The following is a 20570-nucleotide window of genomic DNA, read 5'->3' on the forward strand; positions in this document are numbered from 1 at the left end:
AAATAATTTGGCCTTTTAAGTCTCTTTATTCCATTATTATAAACACTGAATTGTATGAGCCTATAGAATTTGATTCTGAACAGTTTAAATGTGATCCATCAAAGAACCTAAAAGGTTTGCCTGGCTGTTACCATTTATGGGATAGTTTTTCCATATTTTTGTAGGATTTTCCATGTTTTTACTTTTAAACATGTAGAAAATGTTCTAGTTAAAAGTACAAGATGGTTTAAATACTTTTATCCAGCAAGGCTCACATTACTTAAAATCATGGTGTTAATATGGTTGGTAGCACTTCTCACTGCTGCCTCCTCAGTATACCTTGCATGATCCCTGAATTGCCTGTGAAAGCAGCACTGCTACTTGTATGAGACTATCCTGGTGCTGGGCCCCTGACCAATGCACCCTGATTTTGGCATCCTTTTCTCCCATTTGTGAAGTGATAATTTCTGCCATACATAAAGATGCCATAAAAGGGCAGATCCCCAACCAGTGCTTTGGTGATTGAGGTTGGAGTGTTGGCTATGATTGTTAACTCTGAAGCCTAATAGGAAAATTGAAATGTCAACATTTTTAATAATTTCACTGTTAAACATCTCAGCAGAAATACCAGACCGATCGGGGATTGTGCCTGGTTCTTGATACCGTGGGGGATTGTGAATAAAATACCTCAGCTTTGTTTCCTAGTCTTTCCCTACTCAGATTCCTTTTTAGGAATGGGAAGAACACACAGATAGAAAGTTGGTGCACAGTGTCATAATATATAGATATGTCTAGCTGAGAGCTTAACAAAGGCTCAGTTATGCTGTGTAAAACTGATACAATAATGTTCTGCTATATTTGGTGATACGAATGCAGTGGTGGTTCTAATTGCTCTAGTCTCATTTATGCAGACAGACATTATTAAACATCCTCACTGGTCTTTTCTGTTCCATTAGAATTATTTTAATGTTAGCTTTCATTATTGTGTGAATTACCTTTAGTCTGTATTATTAAATCTAATTAACTGAACATACACCTTAGAAATGCCAGAGGAGTAGCATCACTTGTGTAGGAATGCATGTCTTAAAATGGCACTACACCATAGAAGCTACACAGGGTTTTTTAAGGCTGAAGACTTTAAGAAATGACAAAACCTTTCTTAAGGACCAGTTCTTAGCTAGATTTCCAATGATATTTTTAGTAGTTCAATTTATAATAAAATGTCCACATTGCTAAGAGCCTTTTATCATTGTCTACTGATAATGATTGCACATTGTCCTCAATAACATATATTCTCAGTGTTTTAATGGGTTTGTCTCCTGCGAATAATTTATCATTAACAAGTTAATTATTTATCATTCTTCTCTAAGGAGTTCATGAAATCAGAGGTTTCTGAATTCTAAAGGTATACCCATTTATGAAAATCAAAAGTAATTTGTTTTTCATGACATAACCAGGTGATAATAAAACTAGCCTTCGTCAATTTCTAGGCAATCCACAGAGATATAACAGTTCATATGGAATTACAGTTAGTTTGCGTAGAAATCAAGTACACTATCTGGTTTTAAAAAATGTTAAAAATGTCCTTATCTTTATAATTATTTTTAAAATGTAATTTACTCGAGAGCTCTGTCTACAAATAGTTTTGTAAACTGAGCCCAGTAGTTTAGTCTGCAGGGGTTGAAAGTGAACCAAACAGCTAATGGGGCACTTGGAAGGTTCGAGTTTGACCTCAGACCACAAAGAGAAACGCCCAGCAACAAACTTGCTCCTCTCGCAATGATCCTCTCTACCCACCCTTGCTATCAGAAGCTCAAAGTCACTCCAACAAGACCCTGGCCCTATTCCCTGAAAATAGCCAACACGGTAAGAAGAGGAGACCACATGGCTTGTTGGGGACAGAAAGGAAGTGGCTATTAGAGAAGGAGAGGGGAGAGCACTATAGGAAGTTTCCTTGCTGTGCAAGCCACCTCCACCCAGGTTGCAGAATTTTTTTGAGCATAGACTGACCGTCACAGACTCAGATGTCCAACCCAATACTCAGTTTGAGTAGCGTGAGATTTGATGTAATTAACACTAACACATCCCTAGTGTAACTGTGTAGCCAGTTGCTTAATTACACTTTTGTTCAGTTTTAATTCACTTTTGATTAGAGGCCAAATAACCAGGCTAAATGATGCAGTATGAAAAAGAGACATATATACCCTCTTCTCTGGGAAGCAATTCTTATCTCCCCATGTTCACCTTATGCAGGTGTGCTTCAAAGATATGCCCTCAAAACCACTTATATTTAATAGAATCATAGAACTGGAAGGGACCATGAGAGGTCATCTAGTTCAGTCCCCTGCACTCAAGGCAGGACTAAGTATTATCTAGACCATCCCTGACAGGTGTTTGTCCAACCTGCTCTTAAAAATCCCCAGTGATGGAGATTCCACAACCTCCCTGAGCAATTTATTCCAGTGCTTAACCACTCTGACAGTTAGGAAGCTTTTCCTAATGTCCAACCTAAACTGCCCTTGCTGCAATTTAAGCCCATTGCTTCTTGTCCTATCCTCAGAGGTTAAGAAGAACAATTTTTCTCCCTGCTCCTTGTAACAACCTTTTACATACTTGAAAACTGTTCTCATGTCCCCTCTCAGTCTTCTCTTCTGCAGACTAAACAAACCCAATTTTTTCAATCTTCCCTCATAGGTCATGTTTTCTAGACCTTTAATCATTTTTGTTGCTCTTCTCTGGACTTTCTCCAATTTGTCCACATCTTTCCTGGAATGTGGCGCCCAGAACTGGACACAATACTCCAGTTGAGGCCTAATCAGCGTGGAGTAGAGCAGAAAAATTACTTCTCGTGTCTTACTTACAATACTCATGCTAATACATTCCAGAATGTTTGGTTTTTTGCAACAGCGTTATACTGTTGATTCATATTTAGCTTGTGATCCACTATGACCCCCAGATCCCTTTCCGCAGTACTCCTTCCTAGGTAGTCATCTCCCATTTTGTATGTGTGCAACTGATTGTTCCTTCCTAAATGGAGTACTTTGCATTTGTCCTTATTGAATTTCATCCTGTTTACTTCGGACCATTTCTCCAGATCATTTTGAATTTTAATCCTATCCTCCAAAGCACTTGCAACCCCTCCCAGCTTGGTATCATCTGCAAACCTTATAAGTGTACTCTCTATGCCATTATCTAAATAATTGATGAAGATATTGAACAGAACCGGACCCAGAACCAATCCCTGCGGGACCCCACTCGTTATGCCTTTCCAGCATGACTGTGAACCACTGATAACTGCTCTCTGGGAATGATTTTCCAACCAGTTATGCACCCACCTTATATTAGCTCCATCTAGGTTGTATTTCCCTAATTTGTTTATGAGAAGGTCATGCGAGACAGTATCAAAAGCCTTACTAAAGTCAAGATATACCACATATACCGCTCCTCCCCCCTCCCCCCCACAAGGCTTATTACCCTGTCAAAGAAAGCTATCAGGTTGGTTTGACATGATTTGTTCTTGACAAATCCATGCTGACTGTTATTTATCACCTTATTATCTTCTAGGTGTTTGCAAACTGATTGCTTAATTATTTGCTCCATTATCTTTCTGGGTACAGAAGTTAAGCTGACTGGTCTGTAATTCCCCGGGTTGTCCTTATTTCCCTTTTTATAGATGGGCACTATATTTGCTCTTTTCCAGTCTTCTGGAATATCCCCTGTCTTCCATGACTTTTCAAAGATAATTGCTAATGGCTCAGATATCTCCTCAGTCAGCTCCTTGAGTATTCTAGGATGCATTTAATCAGACCCTGGTGATTTGAAGACATCTAACTTGTCTAAGTAATTTTTGACTTGTTCTTTCCCTATTTTAGACTCTGATCCTACCTCATTTTCACTGGCTTTCACTATGTTAGACATCCAATCGCCCAGGGGCAGCTCCAGGCACCAGCGCAGCAAGCGCGTGCCTGGGACGGCAAGCCGCGGGGTGCGGGGTGCCGGTTGCCATGAGGGCGGCAGTCAGGCAGCCTTCAGCAGCATGCCTGTGGGAGGTCCTCCGGTCCTGCGGTTTCGGCGGCGGGTAGATCACCCGCAGAAACGCTGCTGAATCTGCGTGACCAGCGGACCGACGCCGAAAGCCGCCTGACTGCCGTGCTTGGGGTGGCAAAAAACATAGAGCAGCCCCTGCAATCACCACCAACCTTCTTGGTTTCTTTCAAGTTAGAAAGACCGTTATATGTCACCTTAAGATCCAACCCAACCCCAGTTTTACCAGTTCCTTAACTTGTTCTGTACTTTCTCTTACCTCAGTTTCAGACACTACATTTTAAACCAGTTGCCCTTGAAGGTACCTGTACTGGGACATAGAACGAATATATCTTGCCTTTGATAATTTGTCTAATTTCTTTACAGTCATTAATATACAATGGTACTCCACAACCTTTGCCTTTATTTCTGTCTTTCCTGAACAGCACATGCATCTGCAAGTTTGAGGTTTCCCTTCAGCCTCCTCTCTCCTTCCCTTCATCATCCGCTCAAATCCCCTGTGAAACTCAATCATAGTTTCTAGCTGCATATTCAAATCTCTTCTCTTCTATTTCATCAGCTCTATCAGGCAGCACTTCATACAAATGAAGCACCTTTCAGGTACCCTCTCCAAAATAATGTACATCCCGTGGCTTCCACATCCAGTCTTTTTCATTGTTTCTTCCATTCTTCAGATCACTACCTCTGTATCTGGCATAGCCTTCCCTCCTAAACTCCTGTCAAGAAGACAAAAAAAACACCACCACACCCATCTTTCCTCAAACTCTCCTGTTTTCAACTCTGGTTGCTGGCTCCTGTGCTGCTAACTGGCCAGCTGCCTGCTTTTATAGCCCTGCTGATTACGGATGTCCTGCCCCTAATCAAGGTTCAGCTGTGATCAAAATGTCTGCTTCTTGCACAATACACTGCTCCCTATCAGATTTTACAAACTGAAAGCAAACCAGCAAGCCAACACATTGACGAACTGAAATCCACTATCATTCGGCACAATTTGGATGTTCTTTATTTTGTGTGTGCGTATGTGCATGTAGAAATTCAACAATACTAAAAGATTGTTTAAAGGAAAAAGAATTGCTGCTTTTTCTAGCGAGATAGGAGAGCAGGTAGTCATACTGAACTGCCTTAATGCTTAGAGCTTCATTTGTGCATCAGGAATAAAGAACTAAGAGGCAAACAGCAAGGTCCTGTGAAGCTAAATGAACATTTAGCAGGTGAGTCATAGAATAGAGAAATGGAAAATTCTCCAATTTATTATCATTAAAACAAACAGCCTGCATTGTAATTTTAAAAGACTCAGCTAAAAGACTCAGCACTGTTGACACTGTCAACATGGCAAAAGACTATTTTTAGTCCCCCCCCCCCCCTTTGCTGAAATTTGCATGCTGATGTGATCAACATACAATAGTTTCCAGGTGTATGAGGTGATGTGATGATCCATGCTAGAATGTGCTTTGCTTGCCTTGTAAAATAAGGAGAGGCAAGGTTTAGAGAACAATGTTGTGCAAAAAAAGGTAATTTTGAGTGTAGAATAGATGACTATACCAAACATTTTCCTTCAGAGTAAATAATGGTGAGTAAATACTCAAGCTAGCTAAGGAAACTTGAGAGAATTATTGAAGATCTCTTTTTATTTCAAGGATACTGTACAAATGGTACAACAAGAGTCTTTTCTGTAACCTATGTATTTTCTTGGGCCTTAAATATCCCATGGTCTGAGTGTCTAGGTCTTTGTTCTTCAGAAGGTCCCTGCTCTTTTCTGCTGTGTTGTTCAGATACATTCCCCTCCAGCTCTTCCCCTGAAGAGTCCTCCTAGGATTTTTAAGGTGATTGTTTCTACAGAACTGGTTTTTGATGGGGAACACAACATGTGGCTATCATGGGAATGATAACACTGACAGCGAAGAGAACAAGATTAACAGTCTCAATGGAATTTGGAGATTTTTAGCCTTTCCTGGGAAGAAAATATGCTCAGAATCTCATTTTCTTATAAAACGCTTACACTATCTAACAGAAATGATAGCATAACACGAACTATGGTAAATGTGGAGTGCTATAGTACCTGTTACCCAAGCATCTCAAACATACATGCATTATGTTCCATAATACCTCTCTGAGGTAAGTAAGTATTGTTATGACTATTTTACAGATGGGAAACTATGGCCCAGAGAGGTTAACTGACTTTTGATTAGCTTTACACAACCAGGTTGGTGTCAGAGCTGGGAATAGAACCTGATTCAAAGTTGTGTGTGATAGCCTCTAGGCAGTGTTCTTTCCTGATCTAGTCTGTTTGACATTCATTAAGAACTACTAGGAAATAGAAATTCATCATATTCAAGGGATATTTACAGTACAGTAGCAACCTTAAACATAAATGACAATCACATAAATTAATGCCATGCAGGCAAAGGTGCTCAGTACATCAGATATTAGTTACATTTTGTAATGTATTGGAGGAAAAACAATAGCTTATACTGTATATGTGGATCTGAAACCACAGCCCTATATTTGGCTTCATCCAATCTCCTACTTTCACTCCTTTATGATACTTCATGCAGAGGTCCCTGCTGGCAAACAGTGGATATTGATATACTGATAATACCAAAAAAATGTTCTTTACTTGTGTGTGCGAATTCATGCTTCTTTTACTGCATAAAATCCACTAAAAATTATGTAAACAGTACATAAATATTTCAAAAATTCTATAATACACTTTTTTTTTGCACATTGAGACCATTGTTTACATTATATATAATTTTTAAATCCCTTTAGCATTTAGCTTTATAGGATGATAAGAGGTATATTCATAAATACAAACTGAAAATTCATAGCTTGTTTTTTAAACTTAAATGTTCAAATGGAAAAGCAGAAAAAAAAAAGTATGCAAAATAACCAAGAATCCTGAAAAATATCTCTAAGCAGTTTTCAACAAGAGACACAAATGAAATCCCTTCAGATTTAGTGATACTGTTCTTTGTGTTGTAATTATCATTTATAATAATTTGGGAACTTCAGTTCCTCTCAGTGGAACTATTGGTAATTCAAACAAATTATATTTTATCTTTAATTAATCCCTCAAAGAAGTCACATTATTGTTGTCCAATGATATTCTCTTTCCTATGCCCCCAACCCAAAAAATTAAACAGCTGCAGTTATAACATTGAGGATGCAGTTTGTAATTATTCCACGACTATTATTTCTCTTCCTACAGAGAAATGCAATGATAATTCAGTGGCAAGGATAATTAAAAATTATCAATTTTATTTAGAAGACAAGAAAAATTATAGCATTACATTAGTATTTTCAAAATCCTCTGGTTACTCTATACCTTTAGGAATAAAATAAGCATTTCATCTCTATTAAAAAAAATTAGCAACAGAAAAAAAACACCAGCATCAGCAGCATCATTTCTGTCCAAGAGAAATCAAATATAATTTATAAATGATGATCCTATTTGCAAGGAATGGACTGTAATGCAGTTCCATTTTAATAGACCATTTCAGTTTAACACAAGACTTCCTTCACGTTTAAGTAAGTTAAGTGGAAATCTTTCAAAGTTCCATTATGGGCTGTCTCCTCAGGTTGGCTGGCAGTTAAAGAACCTTGTAAATGCATTGCGGGAAGACCCAAATGGAGTGATCTTAACCTTGAAGAAACGTCCTCAAAACACCCTGGTTTCTGCTCCTGCACTTCTGAAGAATGTGAGGTGGAAGCCTCTAGCACTTCAGGTAAGAAGGTTGTTGAAACTGTACTGTGTTATGGTAAACGCTATCTTTTGTTAAAGAGCAAGGTGGTAGAGTGGTTATTCCTTCCAAAGAGAAGCTACAGTTGTAACTATAGTACAGATCATAATGACTGGTACTGTAAGCCTGTGACAGACAGAAAATTAGTGAAATGGTGCTGGGACACGTTCATGGCCCAAAGATCAGCACTCTGGTACGATCAGGCTAATTGTTTTTCCTCCATATCTTTGTATGAGTGGGGACCAAAGGAGTCCAAAGAGACAGAGAACAGCTGCAAACAATAATATATTCAATATATCTAACCATTCTGACCCAACTCCAACTCAGTTGCTTATGTCTCCAGCAAAAGCAATACAGCCCTTCCAATCATTTCCATCATATCCCAGCAAGTCTTTTGTAATCTTTTCAAGGGGATTCCAATACTTTGCATTTCTGACATGGTCTATTTATTTTCCACATTTTTGGCCAACAGAATTATGCTTCTCCAATAAGGAGGAAATATTACAATGAAGGAACTCAGTAAAATTGTACATTGCTATTTTCACATTTTTTCCAACGTAATGCCACTGTTCTTCATGAGTACCCTCTAAGAGCAGATTTTTGTCAAACAAGATGTCTTAGCTCTTTTTTTTTTTTTTCTCCCAGCCTCTTTCTTCTTTTAGGCACTCAGATGCCACAGTGATGAAGACTGTATAAGTGCCTAGATAGACACACTCAAAAATTGGTATCTTGAAATCTATCTTTTACAGCAAGGAGACACCAAAAAATGCCAGACCTAACTTGTGATAGATTTTCCAGGCATTTGATTTATGCACATGCAAATGTTTTATGCATATGTAAATTAGGTAATTGTGCCACCAGGATAACTTCCCAATCTGAACATAAATGACTACTTTTGTGCACAAATGCAGGCTTTAAGTGCAGAAGTGGATTTTGAAAACAAAATATATGGTACACTGGCTGAAAATCTGGCCCTGTACACTACGTCTTTAGTATTGAATCTCTCATGAACTGAAGAATTCTTTGTTTTTTAAAGCATACCTTGCTTCCCTCCCAAGATTCACGGAAATTAAATATTATGCAGTGAGATTCTACTGTAGAGATAATCTCTCTGCCAAGAAACTGTTTAATGGAGACTCATGGTCATGTTAACAGGAATGCAAACAAACCTCAAGGCATAAAAGAGATGATTTGTTTATAGAATCCTGTGACAGATCCGGATGAACACTCCCGCTGCAGGACACAAACTGCTGTGAGGGGATCCAGCCGCTGAATCCCTGGGTGTTTTAAGCCACTGGGGCCTGTACAAAGTCCAGGCACTGCCCTGGCTTTGGGACTTCCAGACACACTCTTGAGGTGCAGAGTATCCCTTTATGGGAGCTGTGACTACGTGGCCCACTGCCTAGCCCCTGGGATCAGTGCTGACTCCTCAGGCTTCCTTTTAGCTGAAACTCACCTTCTCCCAGAACTCCATCTGTATGGATGTTCTGGGCCCACAGTTTACCTTTTCAGGAGGCATGTGGTGGTAGGTGTAACACATATCACACACAGACTTACTTCACACGGGATTCCAAAACACAATTGCTCTTTACTAAACCCAAGAAATACACCAATCATCACAGAGCTCTTTTGTCAATCTCACAAAAGGAATCCGTTTGGGAATCCTTTTAAGCTACTGCAGTGATATATAGAAATCTGCATTTCCATCATGAAACATTATGAAACCATATCATGGATTTACCTACACTTGGCCCAGGTACTACTCCTTTCACAGTGCACCACAGAAAGACGAATAATGCAATGTTACCAACTCTCAAGATTTTCTTGGGAATCTCACAATAACTGATGTTTTTCTTAAAGCCTGAGCTCCTGGAGGCATGTGGTTAGGTGAAAAAAATCTCTTCTTACATTTTAAAAAAGGAAGTTTGTAGCTCTCATGGTTGTAGAGAAAAGCTTGCAGACGTGAATCAAATGTATTGGTTTTTTAAAAACTTACGATTTCAAGCATATCTAAAGATTTTGGGGAGCCTTACTCAGATTTTTGAATGCTTGAGATTGGTGACATTGATATTTAACCTACATGTTCATTCTCACCAGCTCAAATAATCTCCCCCAGAAATATTTGATTTAACATATGTGCATTTACCCCATTTTTGGTCACAGTGGGAGCTGGATCAGGCTCTACGTGAACGAGGTAATATTTGGAAGTTTGGCATTAGCTGAACAGTTTACTGGCTATCACTCTTTACTGGCTGCAAGTGGGTAAGGTTGGTGGGCTGAGGCCCTATATAATTGAATCAATAAAATTATATACACTTATGTGTATTGGCACATATGTCATGTGAATTATTTATGTTTAAAGTCAGAACATCTAAAAATATTAGAAATGTTAAAACCTTTTTTTACCTAAACTTCCATTAATTTAAAAGTTTTATATTTTATGTTCTCAACACAGAGTCATGCTCCCATTGAAATCACTAACAAAATTGCAGGTGAATACATTGGAATCGGAAGCTGGGCCTTAATTATTAACCACTAGCAAATGGGCTAGATAAAATGAAATGCCACCTAAAAAGTACCCTTTATAATATATAATTTATGCCATATTCTTCTGTTTTCTCTAAGCACCAGAGCCTTTTTGTTGAGTAGCACAGTAAAATACAAATTTTCTGCCTATTCTCCCAACTAGTACTTTATCTAAGAGATAATTACTTAGATTTGATGGGTGGAATTGAACCTTGTTGTCTTGTTTATTTCTGTACATCTGCAATAAATAAATGATGTAAAAATTTGTGAGCATTTTTCAGTCACCTTAATGTAATAATCAATGTAAGAAGTCAGCGAAACCAGAGGCCTTGAATTTAAAACTTTTACTGCAAGTAGACTAAGTGTGAAAAGTTGAATATTTATAAAATATACTTTAAAAGTCGTGTACTTGTAAGTTCATCAATCAGTGCAGTAGCTATCTCTGTCTAATGAGTCCCCCATCACTATCATATCTGAATGCCTAACATACTGTTTTCGTATTTTCACACTGTTGGTTATTTACGTATATGAAATGTGTTTATTTTGGGTTCTTGAGACCCTTAACACAGCCCTCACATACAAGTTCTGTTTTGATTGGTTGAGCTTTTAATAAATGTTTGTTTTGTGTAGAGAAACTTTATCATGCTAATTTCCCATAGCTTATTCCCACAGCTGTTTTAGCTGTCCTTGTTATAGGACTGCAGGAAGTTCCCAGTACAGCAGAACCTTTGCAATTCTGCATAATGGGCACACAGGGAGATTCTGTAGTATCTGCGACCAGTTCTACATAGGCTGTCATGAAGAGGATTGGGGAAATGGTTGATGATCATATAGATCCAGTAGCCACATACACCCACATACAGGACAAAGGTGGTTATTTTTCTATACGAACCCAGGATCTGAATTAACGAACATGATGCCTTGCCGATGAGTTAAAGGGCTGGATTCTGTCTCCCCAACCCTTGTTCATTTTCCAGTTCGCTATTGTTTTATGGGTAGTGGACATGGTAAACATTACACATTTAATGCACTGAAGAATCCGCTGAGCAAGTTGGTATGCTTTTATAAACTGACCACTGGCTTTTGGAGCCAGGAAACCCTAGGCTCTAATCCTGAGTCTTGACACTAACTCTTTCTGTGGCTGTGGCTGACTCACGTGACCTCTCTATGTTCCATTTCTGTTTGGGGCATACTAATACCTCTGACACTCAGAGGCGCTGTAGTGGGATGTTATGGAGAGTAATTAATCATTGGAAAATACTTTGCAGGTATAAAGAGCTATATGAGAGCTCATTATTTAAAGAATGGATATACTTAAGGGGAATTGTCAAAAACTCATTGTGGAGATCAGTATTTTTCCCCTGCCAATAACTACATCTGCTTTATTTAATGAAAAAAATCAAAAGATGATTTTCTTAAAATTGCCAACAATGCATACTTATCCTAGTATCTAAAATCCAAAATGTTTATTTTGCATCATCTTAGTTATTTTATCATAACTATAATGGAATCATAGAACTATTGTCTATTTACATAATGTCATGTGCACATAGTGCATCACAGCTGTAAACAATGGCAGTGTTCTTGCCCAAGGAATTCACGGGATCATTCATAACAAAACAATGACAAAAGTGAGGGCAGATAGCAACACAGAGGCATGGACTGTCTCTCACTGTTTGTATAGAACCTAGTATAATTAGGCTCCAATCTCAGGTAAGGCATCTAGCCAGTGCTTAAATACAAATAATAATTGAGATGGGGAGACCAGAACTGCATGCATTATTCAAGGTGTGGACGTACCATGGATTTATATAGAAAAAAATCATAATGCCACTATCTTATTATCTGTCCTTTTCCTAATGGTTCCTAACATTCTATTAGCTTTTTGAATGCTGCTGCACACTGAGCAGATATTTTCAGAGAACTATCCACAGTGATTCCCGGATCTCTTTCTTGAGTGTTAACAGCTAATTTAGACCCAATTGTTTTGTATGTATGGTTGGGATTATGTTTTCCAATGTGAATTACTTTGCATTTATTAACATTGAATTTCATCTGCCATTTTGTTGCCCAGTCACCCAATTTGGTGAGATCCCTTTGTAACTCTTTGCAGTCTGCTTTGGACTTAACTATCTTGAGCAATTTTGTATCGTATGCAAATATTGCCACCTCACTGTTTGCCCCTTTTTCCAGATCATTTATGAATATGTTGAACAGCACGGGTCCCAGTATAGATCGTTAGGTAAATAGTGAGGTCCGCCCTCTCCACTGTGAAAACCGTCCAGTTACCCTTTGTTTCCTTAGTTGACAATTTTGTTGGTGTTGCACAAAGCATAACTGAGTCCTGCTTACTCTTCCATAGCACTGTAACATTTGTCAAAAAAGATGAAAACCCCTAAATTTTTACCTGATGTTTGTAGTTAAACAACATGTAAAATGCAATTTTGAGATCTTACATTTCTTGACTATAAAACGTGAAACAGTGACTTTAGGCCTGAATTGTCCCCAAAAGGCATTGATGATAGAAAGTTCACCTGCAACCCAGTGACGCTCAACAGTGTAGTCTGCAAAGCAGGGAGGGCCAGGGTCCAGCTTTTCTCTTGGGCAGCTTCTGTCAGGACTGCTCCTATAATGCTGCTGCAGCTGCTTGCCATCCTCCCTCAGACACCATTACCTACATACAGGTACAAGGGAATGCAAATTGCACCCATTCTGCCTTCAAGGCTTAATCGAGCCCTAAGTCTGTGCACTTAAAATGTATTAAGTGCTGTATAAACAATAAGCATTGTTATTATTTATCATCATTAGGGGTTTTCCCTATATGATGGAAGGAATATGTGTTTTTAAAAGCAAAAATGTTAGTTTCTCAATTAGCATAACATTTTAAAAAGCCGCATCTCTCTCATATGTCTAAGAGGAAACCAAAGTTATCAAGATGTGCCTCTTGAGTCTCAATTTATTTCAGGAAGATCTAAAATTTCACAAACTAATGAAGAATTTTTCTTTGCATTCACATGCTGTTTCCCTACTGGACCCAAATTTCAGGTGCTTCAGCTCTGTGTTTATCAGGAAAAATAAGACAAATACTTTTTCCTGATAAACAAATATTTTTTACTAAAAATAAACACTGATAACTTCACTCAGTTTTAAAACAATATTTAATATTTTTTTAATGTAGAGGGTTATTTCTAAGTGGAATCATCCTTCCTATTGCAGGCAGTAGGCCCAGCACACAGACCTTGCTGTCAGTTGTGATTGAAATATAGAACTCCATATTGCAGCCCATTGTCTGACTAGTAAAACTTGCAGCAAAAGGGACAGTTACATAATGAAACTTCTCTGTTACAAATAGTTAGTTCCTATTCTATGTAATATGGTAAGCACTTAGGGATATTCTCAGTCGTATGGCTTAATTGGCTGAATATCCTTAACCATATGCATTTGGATACAGGATGCCTTGTGTAATGGATACTTTCTGCAATGTTGTAAGAACAGGCCTGGGAGCAATGTGGACAGGCAAATGACAAGTTGATGGTTCTAGTGCAGCTCTCTGAGATTACTTCCTCTTTGTATTAGGGAATTTTTCAATTCACTGTTCAGATACCGTATCCTGATAGCTTTACTTTGCAATCATATAGTCTGTATATTTGCCCAAACTTCTCTCTACCAAGGTAAGTAGGCAAAGAAGAAAGGCCTGTTCTACATGTTACTATGCCTGAGAACTCTTGCTAGCAATTGCATTAACAAGCACAATGCTGAATACCATTTAGAAGTCAGTGTGGACTAGGATGAACCCTGTTCAGCATTGTGTCACTTGACGTGACTGTTCTGAGCAGTATTCAGCCACAGTAACATTTTGTAGTGGAAATTTGAGCCAAAGAAGATGCTACTACATTAAGCATTGATGCTTGGGTTTTTTCTCTCCAGATGCCCTCATGAATTTCCTCTCCTCCAAACTGTCCCTGTTTTATGATGATGCAGTTGGAGAAATTCTTTCTTAATCTGTGGAGGTATAAGACAGGAGCTAATTTCATTCAGTGGCTGCCGTAGTGAGGTTTAATACAACTTGTCAGGACACTGGTAGTACCCAGGAGCGCCACCAGCTTTTTTGCCGGCCTAGGTGGCGGGAGGTTCTGCCCCCGAAATACCGCCCCCGACAGAGGCGGCGGAAGGTCCCACCCCCGAAATACCGTCCCCGACAGAGGCGGCGTAAGGTCCTGCCCCCGAAATGCCGCCCCTGATAGAGGCGGCGGAAGGTTCCACCCCCGAAATACCGCTGATGACCGGGGCGGCCGAAAGATCCGGCTGCCGCGGTCGCTGCCCCCCAAATGTTAGCACCCTAGGTGACCGCCTAGGTCACCTAATGTGTTGCACCAGCCCTGGTAGTGCCCCAGTAGTACTTAGTGTGGTACTATAGATTATTTTACAATAAAAAATTTATTCTGTCTTCATCATGAGACAACCTGTACTGTGATGCCAACTGTAGAAAATTGATGAGGGATAATTGATATATATTGTTAAACATATCTTAGGTGAAAATATTTTTATGGAAATCTTGCAACTAATTGAAAGTGGTTGCTTAAAGGAAAATGCTATGCTAGCATAATGAAAATGAATTTTAATTACTGCACATAACAAAAATAAGAAGTGGTCGCAACTACAGATTTCATTGTGTGTATGTGGGTTGGTGAATATGGGATCACAGAAACCCCCTTGGGAGCTGCCACCTGATGTACCAAGACTACCCCTGCTCCTGTTTTCCCTGCCAGCTCAGGACTCCAGCACCCTGTCTTGCTGAGCCAGATACTCCCTTCTGCTCCAACACAGACCCAGGGTCTGAATCACTTGCCCCAAAGCTGCAAGTTTACCTGAAAACAGCTCACAGAAGTGTGCTTGTCTTTAGCACTCAGATGCCCAACTCCCAATGGGTCTAAACCCAAATAAATCCGTTTTACCCTGTATAAAGCTTATACAGGGTAAACTCATAAATTGTTCACCCTCTATAACACTGATAGAGAGATATGCACAGTTGTTTGCTCCCCCAGGTATTAATACATACTCTGAGTTAATTAATAAAACGAAAGTGATTTTATTAAATGCAGAAAGTAGGATTTAAGTGGTTCCAAGTAGTAACAGACAGAACAAAGTAAGTCACCAAGTAAAATAAAATAAAATGCGCAAATCTAGGTCTAATCAAACTAAATACAGATAAGTTCCTCACCAGTTCCAGAATGCTCCCTTTTACAGGCTAATCTCCTTTTAGCCTGGGTCCAGCAATCACTCACACTCGCTGTAGTTACTGTCCTTTGTTCCAGTTCCCTTCAAGTATCCTGGTGGGGGTGGGGGTGGAGAGGCTCCTTCCTTAGCCAGCTGAAGACAACCTGGAGGGGTCTCCCATGGGTTTAAATAGACTCTCTCTTGTGGGTGGAGACCCCTCTCCTTCCTCCTATGCAAAGTCCAGCTCCAAGATGGAGTTCTGGAGTCACCTGGGCAAGTCACATGTCCCTGCATGACTCAGTCTTTACAGGCCGAAGCCATTGTCCACATGGTATCTTGCATGTCTCCAGGAAGACTTCTTATGTGGATTGGAGCATTCCAAGATGCATTGTTCCCCCAGTGTTTCCTGATTAGGTACTTAACCTGGCGAATTCCTTCCTAAAGAAGCTGACCAAATGCCTCACAAAGCTTACTTAGATACCAAGCAAGCATACAGCCCATATTCTTAACCTCAAGTAGAAAATGATATATATGTACAAATAGGATGAATAGATATAGTAGACCATAACCTTTACGGAGATATGTTACATGGCACAGGCAGCACAAAACATATTCCAGTTATAGCATACATACTTTTATAAACACCCCCCCATAAAGCCTTATGGGGTACAGCTGTCACAAATATGTGCCAAGGTAGGGAAGAGATGAGTTTGCTCTCTTTGGGTTCATATATTGGTCTCATTTTTGTTTAAAGCTGAAGCACTGTTAAGCTAGTTATGTTTACTGTTAATTCACAGAGTTTCAATATTGGTGATAGAAGTTATTGAAGACAGTGACCAGATCATCAGCTGGTGTGAATTAGCATAACTCAGTTGATATTAGAACACTAATTTACACAAGTTGAGGGGCTGGCTCAGTTTCTATCATTTATTTTATTAACATAAAAATATAAATGTAGAAAAAAAAGAACTAATTCAAATAAAAGTTTGTGTTTGTTGAAAGCCACATGGCTACATGGCACCTCAGCAGTGCTTAAAGCCCTAACAGCCAACAGGGTTTTTTTTATACTTGCTACACAAGAGAGTGGAAAGGGATCCACTGTTTTAACTTCCATCCTATTGGACATTTGTAACTAGTGAGACTTACAATAGAAAGCAGCTTTACGCCTTAATATTTCCTCTACTGGAAAGCCTTTTTCCTAATTTTTGATCAGTGGTTTCATAACTGGGTCTGACTCTTTAAACCCTTACTTCTATGTGTAGCTCTTACCCAAGTAGACCCATTCAATTCAATGGGACTACTCACATGAGTAGGGTTTACTGGACCGGGCCCCATATTAGTAAAAGTAACAAATAACTATACAGAAAGAACACCCGTGAGTAAGGATTAGAACACCTTATGAATATTGCTGAATCATTCCTTTGAGGCTGGTAAATATTCATTGATGTAGTACATGACTGAAAAACAGCAGGTATAATGATAATATTTGCAAGTCCTATGCATTTATAAATCTCCGCAATTTTAAGTATATGCCTTTTTATGAGTAAATATGAATTTGGTCCTTAGATTAGTTGGCACTGAGAATGCAATGAAATGCAGCAAGTAAATAAAGTAATCAAAGAAAAAAAAGTAAATATTCATGAAGTGCTGGAATAATTGTTTGATTATTTAATTGAAATGTACCAGTAGACTCTGAACATATTCCCAGGAGAAACAAAAAAATTATATTCTCTGTGCAGAAACTCTCTTTAAAAAAACTTCCAAAGAACTTTCCATCTCAAAAGGTTTCAGACACTCAGAGTCACTCTGTCAAGTTAAAAATAATACACCTCTACCTCGATATAACGCTGTCCTTGGGAGCCAAAAAATCTTACCGCATTATAGATGAAACCATGTTATATCGAACTTGCTTTGATCCACCAGAGTGCGCAGCCCCTCTCTCCCCCCCCCCCTCCCCCCCGGAGCACTGCTTTACCGCGTTATATCCGAATTCATGTTATATCGGTTTGCGTTATATCAGGGTAGAGGTGTATTTTTAAAAAACAAATTATTTTACCTCTGTTATTAATACCTTAACAGCCCGGATAGAATTTTCAAATCTAATTTAGGTCTCACCATTTGTGCTGCTTCTTTCCTTTTTGCTTTAGTTGTGGTATGAAAACTTACAGATTCCATTTCAGTTAAGTTTCACAAATCTTGCTGTAGTTTTGCAAAATTTGAGCATGAATATTTAAAGAAAAACCTAAAAATGAAGTAAAAAAGGAGGGTAGTTTTGTATATCTTTTTGCTAACATAAAACAAACTAGTAGGAAAGAAAATGGTTGATTAGGAATTCTGTACTGTGAGTAAATTATCAGAAAACTCACCGTTGCCACTCCTCTACATTGGTTGATTTACTCATGAAGGAGTTATGTTTACCCCCCAGGAAGAAACCAGAGATTCAATACCCCACCCTAAGTTGTCATAACCCCCCACAAAAGGTAAGGGATAATCCTGTCCTCTGAAGTGCTTGCAACCACTCCCAGCTTGGTGTCCTCTGCAAATTTTATAAGCCTACACGCTATCCAAGTCATTAGTAAAAATATTGACTAGTACTAGACTCAGGAGTGACCCCTGCAGGAGCCCACTAAATCCTCCCAGTTTGATAGCAAACCATTGATAACGACTCTGAGTATATCTTTCTACCAGTTGTGCATTCACCTTATAGTAAAAGCACTGCAGTGTAGGGTCAGCAGGAAGCTGGTAAAGCCTAGTAGTAGTGCAGAGACAAAAACCTTGAGCATGTTTATCCCTTACCTTTTGTGGGGGGTTATGACAACTTAGGGTGGGGTATTGAATCTCTGGTTTCTTCCTTGGGGGTAAACATAACTCCTTCATGAGTAAATCAACCAATGTAGAGGAGAGGCAGCGGTGAATTTTCTGATAATTTACTCATGAGGTCCCAACTGGCTAGGAGGTAGTGCTGCTGAAAAGGATTTGGGGGTTACAGTGGATCACAAATTGAATATAAGTCAACAATGTGATACTGTTGCAAAATAGGCCAATATCATTCTGGGGTATATTAATAAGAGTGTTGTTTGTAAGACATGGGAGGCAATTGTTTCGCTCTATTCAGAACTGGTGAGGCCTCAACTGGAGTACTGTGATCAATTCTGGGTGGCACACTTTAGGAAAGATGTATATAAACTGGAGAGAGTCCAGAGAAGAGAAACAAAATAAGAGGTTTAGAAAACCTAACCTATGAGGAAAGGTTTAAAAGTATGGGTATGTTTAGTCTTGAGAAATGAGGACTGATGGGGGACCTGATAATGCTTTGTCAGATCAGAGTATAAATAACTGAACTCACAAAACTGTTTAAATTTGATACAAACACTTGGTTGTAATTATAATTTCCAAGTTTTCTCTAATTTAAATTCCTATACAGTACATTTTTTCACTGTATAGCAACATATGCCGAGAAGCAAATTCTCATACTATAATTTTCCTTTCAGCAGATTTTATTAAAGTCATATTAGTTACAGGAAGGCAAATTCTCTTTTGGTAGTTCCAGAAATGGAAACACTGATTTCATTGAAAAGAATCAAAGAGTTGTGTGGATAGGGGAAGAAAACCTCTATGGGGGTATCTACACTGAAATCAGGAGTTGTGATTGTAGCTCATGTAGACATACCTAGAAACATACCTACATCAAAGCTAGCGTGAGTAATAATAGCAGTGTAATTGCAGCAGCATGGGCAGCGGCACAGGTTAGCTTTCTTTATACAAGCCCCCACCAGGATCCCAGGTAGCCCGTGCTGCTGCCCATGCTGCCGTCGCTACACTGCTGCTGTTACTAGCTAATCAAAGCTAGCTCAGGCATGCCTACACAATCTCCAGTCACGCCTCCTGATTGTAGCGCAGGCTTGCCGACAGCAATTCCGGGCCCCAGAGCATAACAGTCAATGGGCCCCCTAGAAAGGGATGGCTGAGGTTTACAACACTACTGTTTATCGATAACACATTAGAGCCCATTATACGTAAGTTGTGGCGTTGCTTGATGTAGTTAAATTTTTTTTCCAGTTACAGCACCAGTATTAAACAAATTGTGAGCCTAAATATAAGATATAGAATGAGCATGTGACTTATGAGGAGAGGCTGAGGGAACTGGGTTTATTTAGTCTGCAGAAGAGAAGACTGAGGGGGGAGTTGGTAGCAGCCTTCAACTACCTGGTATGAAATTAATTCTTTATAGGATATGAAGGATCACATACAGTACATGTGCTATGGAAGAGGAAGTTGAAATAAAACATACAACACACATTTTCATTGCTAGGAAAAATACTGGACTTCAGGGCCACCCAGAGGATTCAGGGGGCCTGGGGTCGAATTGCCGCCGAAGACCCGGCACTTCGGCGGGGGGTCCTTCCGCTCCGGGACCTGCCACCAAATTGCTGCCGAAGACCTGGAGCGGAAGAAGCTCCGGGGGCCCGGGTCCCGCGAGAGTTTTCCGGGACCCCCGGAGCGAGTGAAGGACCCCGCTCCAGGGGCCCCAAAAAACTCTTGTGGGGGCCCCTGCGGGGCCCGGGGTCTGGGGCAAATTGCCCCAATTGCCCCCCCCCCCTCCGGTGGCCCTGTTGGACTTTATCTGATCTTGAGAGGAAAAGTCATTTGTATGCATGTGCCGAATGTGGGGCTTTGTATCTTTGGACAGAGACCAATCTTATTGATAGTGATATACTGAACTGCCTGAAAACAAGCCAAAGATGTCTTCCTGAATATTGCTAGATATTTTTTTAAGATAAAAATATGTGAGGTGACAATGGCATTCACTGAAGAGTGTGTGTGCGTGTGCGCGCGCGGTGCTGCGCCTGCGCTGGCTGGTGCCCAGCAAGCTGCTGGCTGCGCTGCTAGGCGTGCTCTTCCAGCATGGCCAGGGCTTCCACATGCCCGCCCGGCTGCCTTCGGCACCGCTGGTACCATCCCTCATGCGCCTAAGAGCCGTGCGGCCTGCCCAGGCAATTTAAAAGGGCCAGGGGCCCCTGTCAGCAGGCCTGTTGTACCATATACGTATCCGATCAGACTGAT

At 39.8% G+C, this 20570-nt stretch overlaps 1 protein-coding gene across 4 annotated transcripts in view; it reads left to right on the plus strand.

Moving 5' to 3' along the window:
- Positions 1-20570, plus strand: part of LOC112103386 (connector enhancer of kinase suppressor of ras 2-like) — a 526129-nt gene that overhangs the window by 318321 nt on the left and 187238 nt on the right. For 2 of the 4 annotated variants that reach the window (XM_026652993.1, XM_026652992.1), the window contains exon 9: positions 7602-7748. The exons of the other annotated variants lie outside the window; for them this stretch is intronic. In XM_026652993.1, the coding sequence (XP_026508778.1) occupies positions 7602-7748 (147 nt within the window). The remainder of the gene's footprint in view (positions 1-7601; positions 7749-20570) is intronic. 4 annotated transcript variants of the gene reach the window in all.

The sequence above is a fragment of the Terrapene carolina genome, unplaced genomic scaffold (genome assembly GCF_002925995.2).
Source record: "Terrapene carolina triunguis isolate 2854851 unplaced genomic scaffold, T_m_triunguis-2.0 Scaffold131, whole genome shotgun sequence".
Classification (NCBI taxonomy): domain Eukaryota; kingdom Metazoa; phylum Chordata; order Testudines; family Emydidae; genus Terrapene; species Terrapene triunguis.